Source organism: Marmota monax, unplaced genomic scaffold, assembly GCF_021218885.2.
Source record: "Marmota monax isolate L192 unplaced genomic scaffold, Marmota_monax_Labrador192_F-V1.1 WCK01_AAM20220418_F8-fsc00417, whole genome shotgun sequence".
NCBI lineage: Eukaryota > Metazoa > Chordata > Mammalia > Rodentia > Sciuridae > Marmota > Marmota monax.
Window position 1 is genome coordinate 213,004 of NW_026693442.1, and position 21,947 is coordinate 234,950.

General features: G+C 42.2%; 2 protein-coding genes across 2 annotated transcripts; both read left to right on the top strand.

Annotated features, from left to right (window-relative positions):
* Window positions 1-3,466: 3,466 nt before the first annotated feature.
* On the top strand, window positions 3,467-10,014 carry LOC124101493 (C-C motif chemokine 15). The gene is made up of 4 exons (XM_046457503.2): window positions 3,467-3,642; window positions 8,647-8,700; window positions 9,169-9,283; window positions 9,707-10,014. The coding sequence occupies exons 1-4, from the start codon at window positions 3,567-3,569 to the stop codon at window positions 9,792-9,794; spliced, it is 333 nt and encodes a 110-aa protein (XP_046313459.1). The 5' UTR covers window positions 3,467-3,566; the 3' UTR covers window positions 9,795-10,014.
* Window positions 10,015-12,961: 2,947 nt separating this feature from the next.
* Window positions 12,962-16,936, top strand: LOC124101494 (C-C motif chemokine 15). The gene is made up of 4 exons (XM_046457504.2): window positions 12,962-13,187; window positions 15,578-15,640; window positions 16,131-16,242; window positions 16,663-16,936. Exons 1-4 carry the CDS (start codon window positions 13,112-13,114, stop codon window positions 16,757-16,759), a joined length of 348 nt encoding a protein of 115 aa, XP_046313460.1. The 5' UTR covers window positions 12,962-13,111; the 3' UTR covers window positions 16,760-16,936.
* Window positions 16,937-21,947: the final 5,011 nt, after the last annotated feature.

Consider the following 21,947-nt stretch of genomic DNA (forward strand, 5'->3'; position numbering starts at 1 on the left):
AATAGACGAATGGATAAAAAAAAATGTGGCATTTATACACAATGGAGTATTACTCTGCATTAAAAAATGACAAAATCATAGAATTTGCAGGGAAATGGATGGCATTAGAGCAGATTATGCTAAGTGAAGCTAGCCAATCCCTAAAAAACAAATGCCAAATGTCTTCTTTGATATAAGGAGAGTAACTAAGATCAGAGTAGGGACGAAGAGCAGGAGAAGAAGATTAACATTTAACAGGGATGAGAGGTGGGAGGGAAAGGGAGAGAGAAGGGAAATTGCATGGAAATGGAAGGAGACCCTCTGGGTTATACAGTGGAGGGGGTAGAGAGAGAGGAGGGGAGGGGAGGGGAGAGGTGGGGAGGGGGGAGGGTGGAGGATTGGAAAGGCAGCGGAGCACAACAGACACTAGTATGGCAATATGTAAATCAATGGATGTGTAACTGATGTGATTCTGCAATCTGTGTATGGGATGAAGGTGGGAGTTCATAACCCACTTGAATCAAAGTGTGGAATATGATATGTCAAGAAATTTGTAATGCTTTGAACAACCAACAATAAAAAATTAAAAAAAAATAAAAAAATAAAGATTTGGTAGGGTGTTCCACATTCTGATGTCATCTGAAGGTCACCAGATGTTTCTGAGTTCGGTAAATTCTAAGAAAGATTATTTAGCAGTTCATATCTTCACCCTTTAGGTGGGGCTTCTCTTTAGACTTTAGAAGGCTGGGCAAAAGACATGGGACTTGTCCTTGCAAAAGGATTTGGGAGGGGAAGCAAACTTGTGAAAGGGCAGAGAGGGGAAGTGAAAGTAACCCTGCCAAGGGTGGCTCTTCAAAGAGTGGTCACTGTTACCTAAGACCCCCAAATAAGCACTTTTTAATGTTTGTTGTTTTTGAGTTTGGATTGATCAACAACACCTCTTCCTCCTGGAAGTTCTAGAGCTGTAATCTTTATAATAAAATGGTAATCTCATAAGTAAATTCTTTCCCTGAGCAGTTGGAGCAAAATATCAAACCTGAGGAGGGGGTCACGGGGTCTTTCTACAGTAGCCACGTCAGACAGAAATGGTGGGCAGCCTGCCACTTGTGACCGACATCTGAAGCAGAGGCAGATCTGTGGGAACGAGCCCTTAGCCTGTGGGGTCTGTGGAAATAGTCACAAGAGAAGTATTGAAAGTGCTATTAGAAAAGAAACTGGGGATTTTCTTCCAAGGAGTAGTAAGGTTGTGGGGACAAACAAGGCCAGGCACCGAAGACACCAGGAAACAGTTTTATTTGGCTGCAGCCAGGTTCAGAGGGCACAGCTTTTGCTGTAATCAATCAATCCCCTGAACCCCGAGTTCAGGTAGTTTCAGAGTTTTATACCCAGTATGTAAGGGGAGGGGCTCAGAAGTTCACAGTCTGCAGAAATTCACATAAAAGCAGCTTTTTCTTTCACGGTTTTGGGCAAGTTAACCCTTCAAGGACAACACCTGAGAAGGGGAGAGCTTCTTCTCCCCTCTCGTTCCTCCCCCCTGACAGCTGTTACCATGGAGCCCAGTTGGTAACTTCTCTTTAAAATGTAGACATCTCTGTGAAGCCCAGCTCAAGGCCAGAGGCCTTGTTTGCACATTTCCACAAACTACTATACTGGATACATGTTTGTGAAAAACTAGTAAGGGGGTGTCCAGCACCTGGAGAGCTGATTTCTTCCCAGCCTGTGGCCAAGTAAAATAGGGCAGCACGAAAATAGGAAGTTTATCTACACTGAACTCTTTTGCAGAGACTCTTTTGCTGACAGTCCTAAAATCAGCCATGGTGAAGATTTCTGGAGAAGCCCATTAAGACTTTTCTATGGAGAAAGGAAGTGCCACTACAGTAAAATTCTGGACATATTTTTGAAGGTACAGCTGTAACCGTGGTCCACGTTATGCTTTGAATGTAGCCCTTGCTGCTCTGCCACTGCAATTAATTTTTAAAATGGACTTGTTTCTTTCTCTTTCTCTCTCCCTGCTCCTCCCTAATCTCTCCCCCTCCCCAATCTCCATCCTATGCAGAATGATCTGTCCCTGAGTACACACCTTGCATAGGAACCAAGTAATCCAGACTTTGGGGATGGCACCAGAAGTGCCGCAGTCTGGCTGGGCACAAATCACGAGCCACTGAAGCAGGAACAAACTTTATTTCCGAACTCCACCAGCTCACTCCACACATGCTCCCCGGGAACTCTCTCGAACGCCACGCGGCTCCTCCAGGAACCACCAACTGGAAATCCCTCCTCCAGCACTTCCCCAACCAATTCGAACTCTTCAGGAATCCCTGCGAGAGCTCAACTGGAACTCAACGGGAACTCCGCAAGAACTCAAAAGTCATCATCTTAATGGCTCGCTGGCGTCACCTCTCAACCACTACTTCTGGCAAAAATGCCATGCATCATCCTGACTCAGCTGTGGCCCTCAACAAGAAGATCTCAGAAATGACTATCTCTCAAATTAGCAAGCGAGTCACAACTCCAACAGAGAACATGTGGAATGCAGCCTTTAAGTCAACTCTTTAAAAGCCCCCTATTCCTGCTGATGGGCAGAATCACAGCCCTTGAGACAGGAGTCCCCTATGTTTCTCCTTTGCTAGCAAAACAATACACCTTCCTTTTCCTTTTTCTCAAAACCATGTCCTCATTATTGGGTTGGCATCGGGGACAAGGACTGAGCTTTCAGCAACAAAAAATAACCAAAGGGCTTATTAATGAATTGGATGTGTAGTTTGAGACGAGGGGAGGCCTAAACATATCTCCAGACACTGTGAAAGGAATCATGTGACTGGGTTTACAAGTTAGTGCTCTTGCTGGTGAACCACTGTGCTTATAGGTATAAGTTCCTTGCTTAGCATCTAGACAGCCATCTTAAGTGACAGCTGCCATTTTAAGGAAAATTTTGCTTTCCTGCCTAAGGGTGTTTCTGAGAAAGGCTCACCACTCCCTCATACCAACCCAACCCAACCCCTAACCACCCAGCTCTGATTCCTGATCCTGCCTCATAAAAGTGCCAGAACCCAAGCCTGTTTTGCCTCTCTCCACTATAGAGAGGCGGCCTTTATTTGCCTGCTCTGATGAATACACTCTCTTATGTGTCTCTGCCTGGTCTCCGTCTTTCATTTCTCACTCACTGGTCTCTCGTTTCTCACTTTCCCTTCAATAGGATTCTGGATACCTGATGGTTAAGTCCTGCGGGGGAGGAGTTCTTATGATATAGAATATTAATGAATCTTCTAGAAGGAAGGATCCTACTTAAAATATTCTCTCTTTGCCTGTGCCCATTAGGACAGTTCAGGAACTCCACAGGGCTGTGAGTGTCACCTTGGTGGTGGTCTCACTTCTTGTTTCATCCTCAGCCCTGCCTTTCCTTTTGCATTGTCGTCCCAGTTCCCTCTTTTAGAAACAGCTGTTAATTATGACGTAGCCAATGAACAGCACTCTGCCTCTGCTCAGGACTTCCTGATTCTCCTTTTATAAACACAGAGACAGGACAGGGAGTCAAAGAGTGGTGAGCTCAGGAGACCCCAGCCCAGCTCTTCCTGCCCACGGGGAAGATGAAGTTCTCCACAGCTGCCCTCTCCCTGCTCATTCTTGCTGCTGCTCTTGGATCCCAGGCCCGGGTCATACATGGTGAGTCCAGTGAGCTATCTCACTGGTGGCCACATCCTCGGTAACTCATGGTCTGGGAGGGAGATGCAGCAGGCACCATTTTCCTCTAGTGACTCCTGTCCATCCCAGACATAGTGATGGAACTTACTTAACAGAAGAGCAGGGTATAGACCTGGAAAAGGTCTGCAGCCTGGAAAAAAAAAAAACTGTCCACAAATGACTGGTCCTGTTTGGGGACAATTATTTCCTTTTTCATGGCCAGAGTTATTGGATACCTTTTCTTAGTGGACATGGGGACTATTCAATGCTAGATCAAAAAAATTATAGTACAACTGGAAATTTTTTGGAAAGAAGCATAGAATTCTATGACGTTTGAACCATTATATACCATCTAATATAAATCTATCACATTGGAGAGGAAGGGGTCCAACCCAGGCAAGTGTCTCATACAAAGTCACCTAACCATTCTATTCTTTAACAAATATGTGTCTAGTCATTCCTCTGTACAGGGCAGGCACTATTCCAAGTTTCTTATGGATGCTAACGAATTTATTCCTGATAACAATCCTGTAGGGTAGATAGTATATTAAATGATGTGAATTACTTATTTTTGTTGGGGAAAAACCTAGCATGATATCAGTCATTTATTTGCATATTGTTGCTGTTGTTGTTCTCATTTTGTAAAAGAGAAAACTGATTTATAAAAACTTTAAATAACTTGCATGAGATCACCCAGCTGGTAGGTGGTGAAATTAGGATAGGAGCTAGTTTGGAAGTAGTTATGGGAAGCCAAGACTATATAAGATATTTTGTACAGGCCACCTTGACCATATCAAGCATATTACATTGTATACAGGTGCCTCATTATATACAATTTATATGTAACTATTCAACCTTGCCTTGGTGTCCTTGAGGAATTGTTCCAGGATCTTACATGGATACCAAAATACCTGGATGCTCATGACCTTATATAACCCATGCACATCTTCCCCTGTGCTATAAATAATTTCTAGATTACTTATAGTACCTAAAACAATGTAAGTGCTAGTAAATAGTTGTTATACTATATTGTTCAGGAAATAATGACATGTTCAGTACTGATGCAACTTGTGTTTTTGCTTTGTTTCAGTTTTGAAGTGCTAGGTATTGAAACTAGGCTTCATACATGCTAAGCAAGGGCTGTTCCACTGAGCTACATTCCCAGCCCCTTGATGCAACTTTTTTCTTTCTTTCTTTCTTTTTAGAATATTTTCAACCACAGTTGATTGACTCCATAGGTGTGGAACCCCCAGGTATAGAGGGTTGACTATTTATAAGAAATGAGCTAAGAGAGGGACATGGTGGCACACTCCAGTAATCCCAGTGACTTGGGAGGCTGAGACAGGAAGATCACAAATTCAAGGCAAACTTCAGTGTCTTAGTGAAGCCTTCAGCAACTTAATGAGACCCTGTCTCAAAATAAAAAAATATGGAAAGCAGTATGGAAATTCCTTAGAAAACTGGGCATGGAACTACCATTTGACCCAGCTATCCCACTCCTTGGTTTATACCCAAAATCAGCATACAACAATAATGCAGCCATGTCAATGTTTATAGCAGCTCAATTCACAACAGCTAAACTATGGAACCAACCTCAGTATCCCTCAATAGATGAATGGATAAAGAAAATGTGGTAAACATAGTCAATGAAATATTACTCAGCTTTAAAGAAGAGTGAAATTATGGCATTTGCCAGTAAATGTTGGAGTTGGAGAATATCATGCTAAGTGAAATAAGCCAATCCCACAAAACTAAGAGCTGACCGAATGTTTTCTCTAATATGCAGATGCTAAATCACAATAAGTTGGGGTTAGGGGAGCCACTAGGGAAGAATGGGGGGGGGTAGAAAAGATAGTAGAATGAGACAGACATAATTACTTTATGTATATATGTGACTGAAAAATGAGAAATTATATCCCATCTATGTATGATATAGCAAAGTACATAAATGCATTCTAGTGTCAAGTATAACTCATTAAAACAAATTAAAAATTTTTTAAAAAGAATCAATGAGAACCAAATTCAATTTTAAGTTTGCATTTATATTTTCTTTCCTTAAGTGCAAAAAACAATCATATTTACTTTATGTGAAATACAGGTTAATGGAGATTGACATTAAAGTCTTTTCAATGCACTCCATTTTTTAAAAAAGTAAGTCTATGATAGTGTTTTTGAGTTTGTATTTTAAAATATCTATAATAAAATACTTCTTTTTAATTTTTTTCATTAAATAAATAAATAAATAAGAAGGACTGGGGATGTAGCTCAGTGATAAAGCACCCCTGCATTAAATTCCTGGTACCAAAAAAAAAGAAAGAAAGAAAATAAATGGGCTAAGAACAAGAAAGCAATTGTTGAACTAAGTTGATGACTGAATCCTTGTTGCCCAAATCATTAATTTATGTTTTGATATGAAAAATAAATATCAGTTTTAGAGCTAGTTTTAGTCTGTGATACAGGCAATTGTGGAAATGACTGACTTTGAGTTGAAAGGGAGGGACGGAGGAAAGCAGGAAGGGGGGCTAAAAGTTTAGCTGCATTTGCCTAATTAGCACAATATAGGTCTGTAATCCCCCAAACAGTTAGGGCTGTATGAATTTCAGAATATAGAATCTTGGGGGCTTTGAAAAGTTAAGATGATATCCAGTAATTTCACTTCTGGGTATACACCCCAAAAACTTGAAAGCATGTGCATGAAAAGATTTCAGTACCACCATGTTCTTAGCAGTGTTCTCCACAGTAGGCAAAAGGTAGAAACACAATGTGTCCATCAGTGGACACATAATGGATGGGTGAGTAAAATGTGGTAGACACATGCAATGAAATATTATCCAGCATTCTGACATGCTACTATATGGACAAAAGTCGGGTGACATAAGTGAAGTGAGTCAGTCACGAAAGACAGATGCTGCATGATTCTCCTTGTATAAGCTACACAGAGTGGTATTTGCAAGGTTTATGAATGGATGGTGGTGATACTTGCACGGTATTTGGAATATATTTAAGGCTACTAAACTGAACACTTTAAAATGTTTTAATAGCAAAATTTGAAGATATATATATTTACTACAATTTAAAAAAAATTTAAAGACAATAAACACCTGCATGTTGCTTAACTTTGTGGGATCTGGAAAGCACACTATTTCTGTGAAATGCAGCAATATTTCTATTACGGTTTAAATCTAGAAAGATTCTCCTAAAAGCTCATGTTTTGAAAGTGTGACCTCCAATGTAGCAAGGTTCAGAGGTGGGCTTTTAGGCAAGGGTGAGAGCTAATCAGGTAGATTAATCCATTTTATGAATTAAGAATTTGAGTGGACTGCTAGGTGATAACTATGGGCAAGGGGGGCATAGCTGGAGTAGGTCACTGGGACACGACTTTGGGGACATTGTATACCTTGTCCCCAGCTCCTCACTCTTTTTCTCTGCTTCCTGGTTGTCACGAGCTGAACAGATTTCTGCCATTGTCCCCTTGGTCAGCCTCACCTCAGGCCTACAGCAATGGAGTCAGCCAGCCAGGGAATAAAATCTCTGAAACCAAGAGCACCAAATAAACATTCCTTCCTCTAAATTGTTCTTGTCAGGTGTTTTGATCACAGCGATTAAAAATTGACTAATATTCAGGAATCCACCCAGGCAACCCTGGTAGTAGCAAACACCTGTCATCCCAGAGACTAGGGGCAGGGGAGGGGTGGGGGGCACTGAGACAGAAGGATCACAAGTTCAACACCAGCCTCACCAACTGAATGAGATCCTCAGCAACTGAGCGAGAACTGGTCTCAAAATTAAAAAGGTAAAAAGAACTAGGGATGTAACTCATTGAGAAAGAGTCCCTGGGTTCAGTCCCCAGTACAAAAAAAGAAAAGAAAAAAAAAAGCTGACTAACACAATTCTTCAGCAAACACATAAGTATTAGTACCAAATGGGATAAATAAAGATTGTAAATAGGTTCACATCATTTCAAGGGACATTGTGCCACCAAATGAGCTGATGAACAACTTGCTGTTTGCCAGTCTTTTAGAAGGCAAAAACATGAAGAAAGAGTGTGGATGCCCTTCAATAGATGAATGGATAAAAAAAAATGTGGCATTTATATACCATGGAGTATTACGCAGCACTAAAAAATGACAAAATCATGGAATTTGTAGGGAAATGGATGGCACTAGAGCAGATTATGCTAAGTGAAGCTAGCCAATCCCTAAAAAACAAATGCCAAATGTCTTCTTTGATATAATGAGAGCAACTAAGAACAGAGCAGGGAGGAAGAGCAGGAGGATAAGATTAACATTAAACAGAGACATGAGGTGGGAGGGAAAGGGAGAGAAAAGGGAAATTGCATGGAAATGGAAGGAGACCCTAATTGTTATACAAAATTACATATAAGAGGTTGTGAGGGGAATGGGAAAATAAACAAGGAGAAAAATGAATTACAGTAGATGGGTAGAGAGAGAAGATGGGAGGGGAGGGGAGGGGGGATAGTTGAGGATAGGAAAGGTAGCAGAATACAACAGTCACTAATATGGCATTATGTAAAAATGTGGGTGTGTAACCGATGTGATTCTGCAATCTGTATACGGGGTAAAAATGGGAGTTCATAACCCACTTGAATCTAAAGTATGAAATATGATATGTCAAGAGCTTTGTAATGTTTTGAACAACCAATAAAAAAAAAGAAAAGAAAGAGTGTGGACTTCATCACATTTGGAATAGATCCCTTGAAGTCACTCATATTTGACTTTCACTGTGCTATTAGTATTCAAGAGACAGTAGAATGTCTCTGTGTCTCAAACATTTTCAAAAGGGCCCTGAAGAACCGCAGGGAAAAAGAAGACAGAAGGGCTAAGGCAGGCCTACACCCAGACAGGTGACTGTGTTCCAGGATCGGGGCCTCTCTGCCTTGGGATGGGGTGAGGAATGGGGTGGGTGGAGATGCTGAAATGGTGCTGTCTCCCAGTAAATTCCACCCCATCTGTCTGCTTCTTTCAGATCTAGAGAAAAGACAAGTTCTGAGGATTCCTATTGAGTCTCCAATTCAGCACGGTAAATGACCAAATAGGACATATTTCTAAGCAGCAGGGGGGCTCAGACTTATGCTAGAGATTCGTCCACCCTGTTGACAGGACAGGCTGAGAATAGGAGGGCCTGAGGGTGGGGAAAGTCTCCAGGGAAGATCAGGATGGGCCATGGGTACCTCCTCCAAGGATGTCTTCTCTATTGTCACCTGGCTATCCTGAGAGTCCGCCCAGCTGGGGCACAGGGTGCTCTGTGATGCCTGCAGCTGCCTTCCCCTTCCAGGGCTAATGCTTCTGCCCCTATCATGGTTCAGACACAGAGGTCAGCTCTGGGGTGGGGGGTTCTGAAGCAAGGAGATGACAGTGAGTGCTGCCCAAGGAGGAAGAAGCATCCCCTCTGAGCCCTGGTCCCCCGCCATGGAACCCTTCACAGCAACCTACACGGTACTCCTGATGCAAAAGGCTTGGCCCTCAAATGGACTTTCTCTGCCTGCAGGTATTCTTCAGGAAGCTGCTGACTGCTGCTTCTCATATACTCGGCGAAGAATCCGGTGTACATTCATGAAAGATTATTTTGAAACGAGCAGTGGGTGCTCTCAGCCAGGTGTCATGTAAGTGTCAATCTCACCCACCATGTGTTGGGAGCCAGGGAGCCCGCAGGGTCTTGGAGGGAGGGCATGAGGGATGGGTGTCTAAAATAGTCCCACCCTTGAATTTTGCCAGGTAAGGGACAACTTGTGTCCTCACCAGGGTCCTGCAGGGCACGAGGGATGAGACCTTCCTAGTGGAGAGGAGGAGAGGGGAGGAAGGAGAGAGCAGGCAGGAGGCTGCCCAAGGACACTCCCATGAATCCTCAGGGAGTCTCACAGGCAGAGGAGGGTCTCAGAGAGGATTCTGGGCCTGAGCTGCCTTCTGCAGAGAATGGAAAGAAGAGACTGTTGGGTGGGGATTCCCAGGGGTAAGGAGGATGGGGCTCCTTGCATCCACTTGCTGAAGATGACTCATTTTGTAATCCTTTCCCCACTTTTCTCCAGTTTCTTCAGCAGGAAGGGACAACGAATCTGTGCCGACCCCAATGATGGGGGAGTCCAGGAGTGCATGGCAAACTTGAACTTAAAATAACTGTCCACGGATCTGGAGCTAAAAAAATCAACTGAGGAAAAGGAACACAAGTTGCAGCCACCGCACCCCCAACTCCCTCAACCCACCTACCTCCTGGGAGATTCTTGGCCTGAATTACTGAAAACAAGTGAACAAACAAAAAAAAAAGTCTGTATTCTGTTTGGTGTTAAAGCAACGCATCTGGTAAACAATAAACAGCATCTGTGTGGATTCAGCCTGATTTGATGGCAGAACCTGAGTTGTAACCACCATGATTGCCCCAGAACATCTCAAATTGGGTTTTCCTGCATAGTTTCCCAGAAAGGTATAAAAGGATAAAACCATTAGAGTGATATGTGGAGCTTTACAACCAGAGTCCAGCTCCAGGAGCATGCCTGACTCTTACGTCAGTGTAAGGTAAACCAGGTACATTCCAGTTACAATGAAGTCTCTTTTCTCCAAACCCAGTTCCCTGCCTCTCTTTCTGACTCAAATTGCATCTATCAGTGAGTCCCCAGTAAACTGCACTCTAATGCTCGATCTGTCTGTCTCTCAGGTCTCACAGCACCCAGTGCCAGTCCTCATACACCAGGACTGAGTTGTTCTAGAGCAAAATCCAATTACTTTACTCATTTATTTTGAAGTTTACGAGGAAGAGGAAACTGAGGGGATTACTCATCTTAGGATAAGTATTATCTTTGAAACAAGAGATATCATAGTATTATTTTTAAATAGCTAAAGTCATGACTCATTCAAATATAGATTGAATGTGTGTATTTAAACCATGTTATGGGTCCATGTGTGATGGAATCATAAAACTGATCCAAAAATCACTGGAGGAATAGAGTTTATAGAGTTAATTGCAGATGATATTCTAAAACATGTTTGCTAAGTTAGGGGATAGATTAGTACTTATGTATAGAGTGATCATAAACCTATCCGCTTTAGGGCTATCTTCTAGGGGACAGAAATCATTTGCATGTGTCCTGGTCAAAATTTTCAAGTTAATATGTTATCTCATAAACTTTGGGACCTGGTTAATAGTAAGTGGAACATCAACCCCCTTCCTACCATCCTCTACACTTACAGGAATCCAGGGGGGGTGCGGCGGCTGTTAGCAACATTCCAGGATGACATAGGAAGGTATGCACTTATCCTTTGCCCTATTTCTAAGTTTTAATTGTTTTTATTAATATACATAAGTTCTGAAAAGACTTTTCCTCTAAAGTTAAGGATATTTATAAACAATGTAAGCCAGTCACAGTGACATACACCTGTAAAACTGACTCTTCAGGATGCTGAGGCAGGAGGATCGAAAGTTCAAGGTCAGTTTGGAAAACATAGGAAGACCCTATCTCAAAATAAAATAAAAAGGGCTGGGGATGTAGTTCAGTAATAGAGGGCCTGGTTCAATCTCCAATGCTGCAAAAAAAGAAAAACAAAACTTTTAAAGAGAGTAGCTATCAAATATATGTACACCTCTATTTAAGCATATAAGCTTATTTTTACAATTAGTACACCTTGGTTACTATCTCATAAAATTCAAAGGACAGCACTGAATTCTAAACTACAACAAAATGTTTTCTATTTGAAAAAGTTTTAGGGCTGGGGATGTGGCTCAAGCCGTAGTGTGCTCACCTGGCACCCATGGGGCATTGGGTTCAATCCTCAACACCACAAAAATAAAATAAAGATATTGTGTCCACCGAAAACTAAAAAATAAATATTTTAAAAAAAGAAAAAGTTTTAAACTTATGTCTACTTTTAGTATGATTTGCCTAAGAAATCAATAAGAGGAAATAACTTTTAGAGCAGTGAGTCACAAATTGCAAAAAAAAAAAAATTCCTGAGATAACAACAAAAACTGGGGATTTTTATAACCCAAGGAAACTAGACACAAATTCACATTATGTCTCATCTTCTCCTCCCTACCAAAATAGCTAGTATTTTTAAGGTTTTGTGGTAGTTTGGAAAACAGCATCTTTCATCATACAATGGTCATGCTCAAATGACACAACTTACTTAATATCTGACCCATGAGAATCTCATGCAAGTCTTAGTTTCTAAGAATTTTCCATTAATTTTCAGTCTTATTAACCAAAAGAAAATGATTTGTCTTTATTTCATTATCACCATTCTGCATTTGCACATGGGAACTCACACCTCTGGTTTTATTTTATTCTCTGTTAACTACCTCATCCTTGCAGATATCCAAGGACCTTGAAACTGTGCACTGGGGATTTTGTTAAGAGAATGGATCACCTATGCTCTTTTAACCACACCCATGAGGAAGGAGAAGGCAGCTGTGGGGGTGGGAATTAGGTAAAAAAAAGCCTTAGAAATAGAATATGACTGTAACTATGGGATTTGAATACCAGATGCTGTGGAACCACTTTGCAGGAACACCTGGCCCAACCTGGAGGGAGCAAGGGCCTAGAAACCTTCCTGAATAGAGTTGATGAGTTAGTAGGAATTAGTATTAGCATGGCACCAATTTATCCATTAAGCACAACTATTGGGGTCCTCAAGTATATAGGTCCTCTCCTAAAGAAGAAAATCTAAATTTAAAAATTCACTTCTAGCTGTTGAAGTTATTATGCACTAAAATGTCATTGTATTGGAAAGTGGAGGGGCAGTGCGTGGGAAGAGAACCCAAGTCTTCAGGGCCTTCTGCACACAAAGACTTTGATGTTGGCCCCAAGTCCATGAGAAGCCCCTGGCAGATTCTGAATGATGAATCACAAGGCCAAGGCTGTATGCCAGAGCATGCCTCCTGGAGGGTACCCTGATTTCAGGCTTTAGGGCACTTGAGAGTCAGGGTGCAGTGGTTAGGCCTTGGGATCATCAGAGCTTAGGAATCTCCTAGCCCCTAATCTCCTGCTCTTCATTCCAGTGGCCAACTGGACTGGCTCCTAAGTTTCAATTCCCTTCTGGTTGGGCCAGAAGAGAACTGGAAATGGGCACAGTGTCCACCAAGTCCCAACCCTGAGTCAGGAAGTCTGACAGAGACACCCGCCCTCACCCTGTGGTCAGATTTATAGGAACCAATGAGTCTCCTAACAGAGGAATCCTTCTTGAAATAGTTCTTCTCTGTGCCTGTATACTGGGACAGCTGGAAAATCCCCATGTCACCTTTGCCCTCTACTTCCTGTTACGTTCTCAGCCTCTTTCTGTCTTATAGAAATAGCATGTTTGCTATTAATGAGCCAATGGAGAGCATTCTGACCTCTGTCCTGTGACTTCCTGATCCTCCTCCTTTGATACACATAAGGACAGGCCAGCAAATCAGGGAGATCAAAATTTATTTCTCAGAACAACTCTGCCTGCCCACAGGAAAGATGAAGGTCTCTGCAGCTGCCCTCTCCTTCCTCATTCTTGGTGCTTCCCTTGGATCCCAGGCCCAGGTCATACCCGGTGAGTCTGGAGAGCCCCTTCACCAGTGGCCAGGTCCTCGGTAACTCTTGGTCTGGGGAGAAGATGCAGAGGGCATCATTGCCCTCCCTGACTCTGTCTGCAGCTCTTGATCCCTGAGAGAAACTGCACAGAGATGATTGGTTCCATCTGGGGAAAGAGTTATCTCCTTTGCAAGGCCAGAATTATTGGATACCTTCTCTTAGCTGGCATTTTAGCTAGATAGAAAGAACCATCATTAAAATATAAATTTGTGGAAAGAAGTATAGAATCCCATGATGTTTGCACCATTATATAGCATCTACTGTAGAAATGTCATTTTCAGAGGAATTGGGACTAGCCAGGTAAGTGACTCACCTGAGATCACCTTCTCATTTGAATATGTGGAATTTTAATTTATGAAGGTGACTGAATCTCCAGAGAGACAAATGCCACTTAAAAAAAAAAAAAGAATGCAGCTGAGTGTGGTGATGCACATCTATAATCCAGAGGCTCGGGAGACTGAGGTAGAAGGATCTCAAGCTCAAAGCCAGCCTCAGCAAAACCAGGCACTAAGGAACTCAGTGAGACCCTGTCTCTAAATAAAATACAAAATAGGGCTGGGGATGTGGCTCAGTGGTTGAGTGACCCTGAGTTCAATCCCTGGTACCAAGAAAAAAAAGAATGTATTATTTACATTTCCCAAGAGAGGGAGGTACACTGAGCAGCACAGGGCCATGGTGTACCTCAGCTTTGGGCCACGGGGCACAAGAAGGATAGAGGGGAAACCTATGCCAGAGCCTTTATGAGGTTTCTGAGAAGAACTCAGGACAAAGGAGGGGGTGCTGTTTAAGACTGGATAGGTTGAATACGTCCAGAAAGCTTTGGATATAGTGATGATGGTCTTTCATTGTCTGGTACTTGGCTGTAGAATGATTTAGGGCAGGGGACATGTTGGCATGGCATTTGAGAGTGAGACAAAGAAGTGGTTGGGCAGAAGCATTCAGCATTAGTCAGTTTGAAACACTTGCTGTCTCTAAAAATTGACCAGTCCTGGGAGAGGCTCTCTCTCCGGCTGTCAAGATTCTTAAGAAGTTAAAATGTCACAGGATGCAGGGAGAAAAAATTAAAAAATAAAAAGCATGATTAGCAGTCACCTAACAATTCTAATTTTTATTTAACAAACATATTATCTAGTATTTTCTATGTGCCATGCCGTCACTGTTCTTTAAACATTGAGTCTTCCAAACAACTTTGTGGGTTAGGTATTAGTTGGAACAAGTTGTAAATTTGCCATTCATGTAGGGAACGAAAGAGTAAGACTTAAGCAATTGTATATAGTTTGTATATTATTATTGTTGTTGTTGTTGTAATCATTATTATATTTTCTCACTTTCCAAATGAGAAAACTGTGGTATAGAAACCTTAAATAACTTGCTTAATATCACATAGATAATAACTGTTGAAATCAGGATATGAGCTAGTTCAGAAGTAGTTATGGAAAGATAAGGCTATTTCAGATTTCTTTTTTTCTTTTTTTTTTTCACTTTGGATTGAAGTCAACAATCTACCACTGAGCCATATCCCCAGTCCTTTTTGTTTTTTAATTTTGAGAACATGTCTTGCTAAGTTGCTAAGAGATTCACTAAGTTGCTGAGGCTGGCCTCAAACTTTCGATCTTCCTCCTCTGCTTTCCAAGTCTCTGGAACTATAGGCATGATAGTGAGTCACCAATGCCAGCTCAGATCTTATTTATTTATTTTCATTGCAGTTCTACCCACATCATATCAAACATGTAGAGAAGTGCCCAAATGCCTTATTAAATGTAATTTAATTGTAACTATTTAAGAAACCAGCTAGAAGTTAAGTTGCACTTGCCTAATTAGAATGATGCAGGTTCACAATTTCTTACCAATAATCTTTAGAGTTAGATGTTTTCTGAAATGCAAAATTTTTCTGGTTTTGAAAAAGTCATCGATACCTGGACATTACCTAACCTCTCTGGTGGTCTCTGGGGAGCATATTTTAATCAAACACTTAGGGAATATTTATACTAAGTTAGATAAATAAAGACTGGAAGTAGCTTCACATCACTTCAAGGGACATTGCCACCAAATGAGTAGATGAAAAACTTGCTGTTTCCAGAGTCCTGAGATTCCAGAAGCATGTTCAACTTGCAGTTTGCTTTTAGCATTTCAGAGTCAGTACAAAGTCTTCATGTCTCCAACATTTTCAAAAGGGCCCAGAGCACTCATGATACAAAAGGGCTGAGACAGGCCTAAACCCAGACAGGTGACGGTGGTCCAGGATCAGAACCTCTCTACCTTGGGATGGGGCAAGGAATAGAGGAGCAGAGATGCTGAGAGGGTGCTGCCTCCCAGCTATTTCTCTCCCCATCTTTCTATTTCTTTCAGATCCAGAAACAAGAGAACTCTTGGAGAGAGAGCATCCGTTTCAACCTCCACTAGTTAATAAAGGTAAATATTCCATTGTGTTATATATTTAAAAGCAGAAGATGAGCAAGACCCATGCTATGGTTTCATCCACCATATTTACAGGGCAGAGAGAGATCTGGAGGACCCTGGGGTATGTAGAAATCTCCAGGGAAGATCAGGATGGGCCATGGGTACCTCCTGCAAAGATGCCTTTTCTATTCCCACCTGGCAGTCCTGAGAGCCCGCCCAGCTGGGGCACAGGGTGCTCTCTGGTGCCTGCAGCTGCCTTCCCCTTCTGAGAAAATGCTATTGCCCCTGTCGTGGCCATAAGTCCACCTGGGTACCTTCAGACACACAATTCAACTTTGAGGTGGGGGTTCTGAAGCAAGGAGATGACAGTGAGTGCTGCCCAAGAAGGAAGAAGCATCCCTTCTGAGTGCTGGTCCCTCTTCTTGGTACTCTTCACTGCACCCTCCATGGTACTCTTGAGAGAAAAGACCTGTCCCTTAAATAGCCCTTTCTCCACTTATAGTCTTTAACTCTCCTGCTGACTGCTGCTTCTCATATATTACACGAAGTATCCGGTGTACATTCATGAAAGATTATTTTGAAACGAGCAGCGGGTGCTCACAGCCAGGTGTCATGTAAGTGTCAATCTCACCCATCATGTGTCGGGAGCCAGGGAGCCCGCAGGGTCTTGGAGGGAGGGCATGAGGGATGGGTGTCTAAAATAGTCCCACCCTTGGATCTTGCCAGGTAAGGGACAACTTGTGTCCTCACCAGGGTCCTGCAGGGCATGAGGGATGAGACCTTCCTAGTGGAGGGGAGGAGAGGGAAGGAAGGAGAGAGCAGGCAGGAGGCTGCCCAAGGACACTCCCATGAATCCCCAGGGATTCTCACAGGCAGAGGAGGGTCTCAGAGAGGATTCTGGGCCTGAGCTGCCTTCTGCAGAGAATGGAAAGAAGAGACTGTTGGGTGGGGATTCCCAGGGGTAAGGAGGATGGGGCTCCTTGGGTCCACTTGCTGAAGACAACTCCGTTCATAATCGCCTTCTTGTCGCCCAGCTTTCTCACCAACAAGGGGCAACATGTCTGTGCCAAACCCAGTGATCCATCAGTTCAAGAGTGCATGAAAAAACTGAAGCACAATCCATCATCCTAGGATCCAAGAATTATGAACCTTGCATAAGAAGAAAGGACAGGATGGCCAGCCATCCCATCCCCAATTCTCTTGCCCAAGCACCTCCGGCGAATTTTTTTGCCCAAACTACTTTTTAAAGAAATTTTCTGTTCTGTTTTTTAGAAAAGTAATGCATCTAATAAAGAGTATTCAATTTAACTTTGCTTGGATTTTTGAAGGAAATAAACCGAAATAAAACTGAAAGAACTGCTGAGCCCCAAAGAAATAAAAAACAAGTTCACCAGTCTCAGCTCCCCTCTTCTGAAATGGCTAATCTTTGAAGGCTTGGTTACAATCTCTTCCACCATTTGCTCAAATCACAGTACAATTTTATTTAATATCTGACCCACAGTAATCTTTTGAAAGGTTCTTATTTAGCTCATAATTTTTTCCTATTTACCAAAAGAGAGATCCTGGTCTTTGTTTCATTATCATTCTTGATTTGTACCTGAAGATTCACAACCAAGTGGTTGCCTGGCAACCACTTCATTCTAGGAAACATTCCTCAAGATCATTCTGAGTTCCTCTTCCAGTCTGCAGAAATGATTCTAGACCTGCAAAAAAAAAAAAAAAAAAAAAAGGCTTACAAGGATTTTTTTTCTCACCACGCTTCCGAATTTGTTATCTTGTGACAAGTGGCCCACAGCTTCCCTCTTGAATTTTTCATCTTACTAGAATATATCCTCCTACTGCCTCCTACTGGAAAAGATGAGAAAGGCAAGAACCCTCCCTTGCCTTGTGGGACCAGGGCAGGCAAATCTGATCATTCTGATGCTCCCTTCCAGTATTGCAGAGAAGAAGAAGGGAATCCACCCAGGTGACAGTGGTGGTGGCAACAGATTTTGGAGGTGGTGGTGCCAGCACACATGTTCATGGCCCAGTTCTGGAGGTTGGCACCGCTAGCTTCAGTGCCCAGCAGAGGTGGCAGTATCCACACTACTGACTCCCGGTGCATCATTTTGGCTGTGGCAATCAAGCGGCTCTCTTTAGGTGTCTACCCATTTTTTCAAGCTTTCTTGATATTTCTGGGTACTACTCAAAATCTTAGTGATAAATTTCTCTTTTGCTTCAATCAACCAGAGTCATATTCTACTGCTTTGCAACAAGGAACTCCAAATGATACAAACAATAAACTTTCTGGGATTTTGAGGGTCAAAACCTTTTGATAGCTCATCTGACTATGAAAGTCCTCTTTCAAGATCATTTTCTCTCTGTAGACAGTGCTCAATCATCTTCTCCTATATCATATAACACCAAAATTCCAAAGCCAGCTGATTTATTATTAACTGAATAAAAATACATCCTTAGAACTTTTAGGAAATTTCCTTTTATCTTTGAAATTCAGACATTTTACCAAAATGTATCTAAATGTGTCCTTTATTCATCATCCCTGCTATTCCCTTAATTAGCCTTTTACTCTGAAGGCTTGAGCCTTATTTTAACTCAACTTTTTTCCTGTGGGTTCCTTATTTTCTTCTCTCCATTCATACTATCGTAGGCTTCTAGAACAACCGGTGGGTATTGGATTTTGTGCATCTATCCCTTATGAGTCTTAACTTTTCCCTCATATTTTACACTTTATCCTGTGTGATAGAAATTTTCTTTTGTCTTTAGTATTGTTCTTTCTATATTTAATTTCCAAGAATTCTTTACTGACCTCAGACAGCTGACTTTTGGTGCAGATGGGGAGGGATTGGCGGGAAGTGATTGGAGAGAAGGGATAAAGCACAAGTGCATTCAATTTAAACTAGTGTCCTGGGTGATTCTTCTGCAGGTGTCCTAGGACCTTGCTTAGAGACAGCGCTTAAAGAGGTGTGGATAGCAGGTAGGTGGGCTAACTGGTGGACCATGCAGGGTCTTCAGAAATGCCTTGCTTTTCTCCCCATGATGCTATTCTCAGCATAAGTAGAAGTCCCTAGTTCTCTGGCTATAAATGCAAATTCTGATTATAGGAGCTCTGGTTCTGCTGGATGGGGAGAAAGGAGAAGTGCATTTGCCAGGCTTTCACTGAGGTGGTCAGATTAACATCTGGGGGATAAACTGAGGGATGGGGCGGGGCTTTTTGTGAGCTGGGGAACTGCACAATTCTTGCTTGGCCCATGATCCCCTCTGGAAGACTCCCTCGGCAGATTCCTTCTTGGTTTAGAGAATTGTGCAAACCCTGCTCCCAGCTGCCCTGAAGTGGGAACTAGCCAAGTCATTCCACACAAGTTTCTTCTGCCAACACCCCTTTCTCAGGAATTCTAAAATAGATATTTATGTCACTCAAACAAATTATTATTGAGTGGCTATTTTATGTTATCCATTGTGCTACACATTAGGAAAACGATGAGAAGAAAACACATTAAATTGCTGTACTTTAAAAATACCTCAATCCATAGAGGAGACTGAAAATGAAAAAATGATATAATACTTGGGTATAAAAATTACATCTAATTCATCCCTAAATCTCCAAAATTATTATACAACACTGGACTAAAAAGATTAGGCTATTTAGACTTGGAGGCAAACAGTCTGGGACTCCCCAGGCCCAAATTACATTGTCTAAGGGCTAAAGAAAACAATATAATGTGATGATCATTATTACCCAAAGTACATGTATGAGGACACAGATTGGTGTGAGTATACTATCTATACAACCAGAGATATGAAAAATTGAGCTCTATATATGTTATATATAAATAAAATTTTTTAAAAAAAGAAAGAAAGAAAATAATATAATGCAGCTAGAAATCTGTTACACAGATAAGGGCTTCTGAAACCTTACCAGGCATAAGAATCATTATTAAAAAACAGATTGCCCTCATATGCACAAGGCCATGGGTTCAATCCCCAGCACCACACATACCCACACACACACCCACACACGCACGTGCGCATACACACACACTGCTGGTTCCACCCTTTGAAATTTGATTCAGTAGGAATAGGAAAAGGCCAAAGAATGGCATAAAATTACATTTTAAAAAAGTGATGTAGGGGTTGGGGTTGTGGCTCAGAGGTAGAGCGCTCGCCTAGCATGCGTGAGGCACTGGGTTCGATCCTCAGCACCACACATAAAAATAAAATAGAGATATTGTGTCCACCTATAACTAAAAAATAAATTTTTTTTAAAAAAAGTGATGTGGTCACCAACTATATTCCTTTTCCTCCTGGTCATAATGTTGTGTATTTTCAACCCATTTATCATCAGGTGGGAGTGAGGTGGTTTGATATTGGCTAAAATTACTGTCTTGTGGGTGACAGTAATTTTATATCATTTCCAGAACTGGTTCATGAAAATCTCTCAATCCTCCTTGGTCTCTCCCTTTTGGTCATAAGCTCAGAGGTCTTAGGCTGCAAATGGTGGCATCACAAGATAGAAAAAGCCCTGGTTCCTGAAGGAGCGCAGGAAATAGCTCTCCCCAACACACAGGTCTTTGCCCCCCTGCTGACCTCATGAGACCATGACATGTGGAAAAAATAAGCCTTCATTTTGTTTAATCTCCTGGGTTGTTTAGTAGAGCAGTTAGCATATCCAGAATGATGCAGTTCAGAACTCCATAACTGCTGGAAAAATGAAGGGATTTCCTGGGCAGGTGGGCTAGACCTTCATGAAAACAAGAGTGAACACTTTCTCTTCCCAACTCATATTCTCCCCAGAAACAACTTGTTTCCTGAGATTGTTCCTAATGACAACTGTTGTCATTTTATTTGAAGAGTTAAACAGTGCAGTTACGAATGGTAACAAATAAAGAAAATTAATGACTGTCTCCACACCTAACCTTGAGAAGTCAGCCATTTCCTATACCATACACATGAATAACCTGGTTTGATTTATTTATTCATTTTTCCTTTAAAACATGCATTTATAAATCATCTCTTACATGAATGGACAAAGATGAACAATGGATGTTCCCTGCCCTGATGATTCCAGGTGAAAAGAGATTAAACAGCTACGTAACCACAACAGCAAGCAAAATGGACAAAATGCCCCCCAAGAAGAGCATGGTGAGGGCCAGTAGACTGAGTCTGCAGAGTGGGATCCAAGTCACTGTGTGAACATGAGAAGTCACTGGCCTCGTCTTATCCCTGGTTTCCGTTTGGTCAATGGCCAGCTTAGACTAACCTAAGGATGGCAGGTATACAGAGGACAAGCTGCACAGAGACCACACACACCAGTCACAGGACTTCTTCCTGAGGACCTGGACACAGCCTCAGAATAGTTTCTAGTACAGGGCTCCCGCTCACCACTAATCAATAAAACCTGCTAGCTGTCCCTGCAGTGAGCATCCTCCAAGTTTTCCACCAAGCTTCTCTGGAGCAAAAGTCAGAAAGCAGGAGGAGGCGCCAAAGGGATCCCTTCCCCGAGCTCAGAAGGGGCTAAAATTAAAGCTCTTATAGAGAACCCAAGCCAGCCTGGACATTTTGGGAGAGTTTAGTTGGGGCGACCATATTTCTTTAGAGCACACAGACTTCAAAGCCAGACTGAGTTTGAACGCCAGCTCCACTTATCAAGTGTCAAAGCTTGTGCTTGGCTTCTGAGCTTCATTCTCCTCAACTGTTGTTATAAAGACTGAATTCATAGTGCCTTTGGGACAGTGGCTATGGTGTGCAGCCATCATTCCATAAATGAGTTATCTACTCAGCATCATTGCTCTTCTTTACACATCCTCCCCCTGTGGAGAGGGGGATGGGGATGAGGCTGGGAACTGCTTCAGAACTTAGGTGAGGGAGTCCTGGCTCTGATCAATGAAGGGAGACTCCAGACCTCAACTCACTATCCCAAATGTCCTCTGGTCTCCAGATCCAGAATCATCACGCCCCACCTGCCCTTATTAGGAGACCTGAAACTGGAATTGGGCACAGGACACATCCCAGCCTTGAGATCTTTGGCTGAGGCTGAGACAGTGCCCCAGCCCCTATCTCGTGACCCACGTCAGGGCAAGGGCTTACATCAGAGGAGTTATTCCCGCTGAGGATGGGAGGCAATTTCCTGCCTGAAATCTTGGCTCTCCGTGCATCCTTCACACCACCCTCAACAAATCCTCAGGATGTGAAATCGCTGAGTCATCTGCTGCTTCCTGCTTTCTTTCAAAATCTCAGTTCCCTTATTTGAAAAAAAAAAAATATATATATATATATATATATATATATATATATATATATATATATATATTTGCCTCAGTGA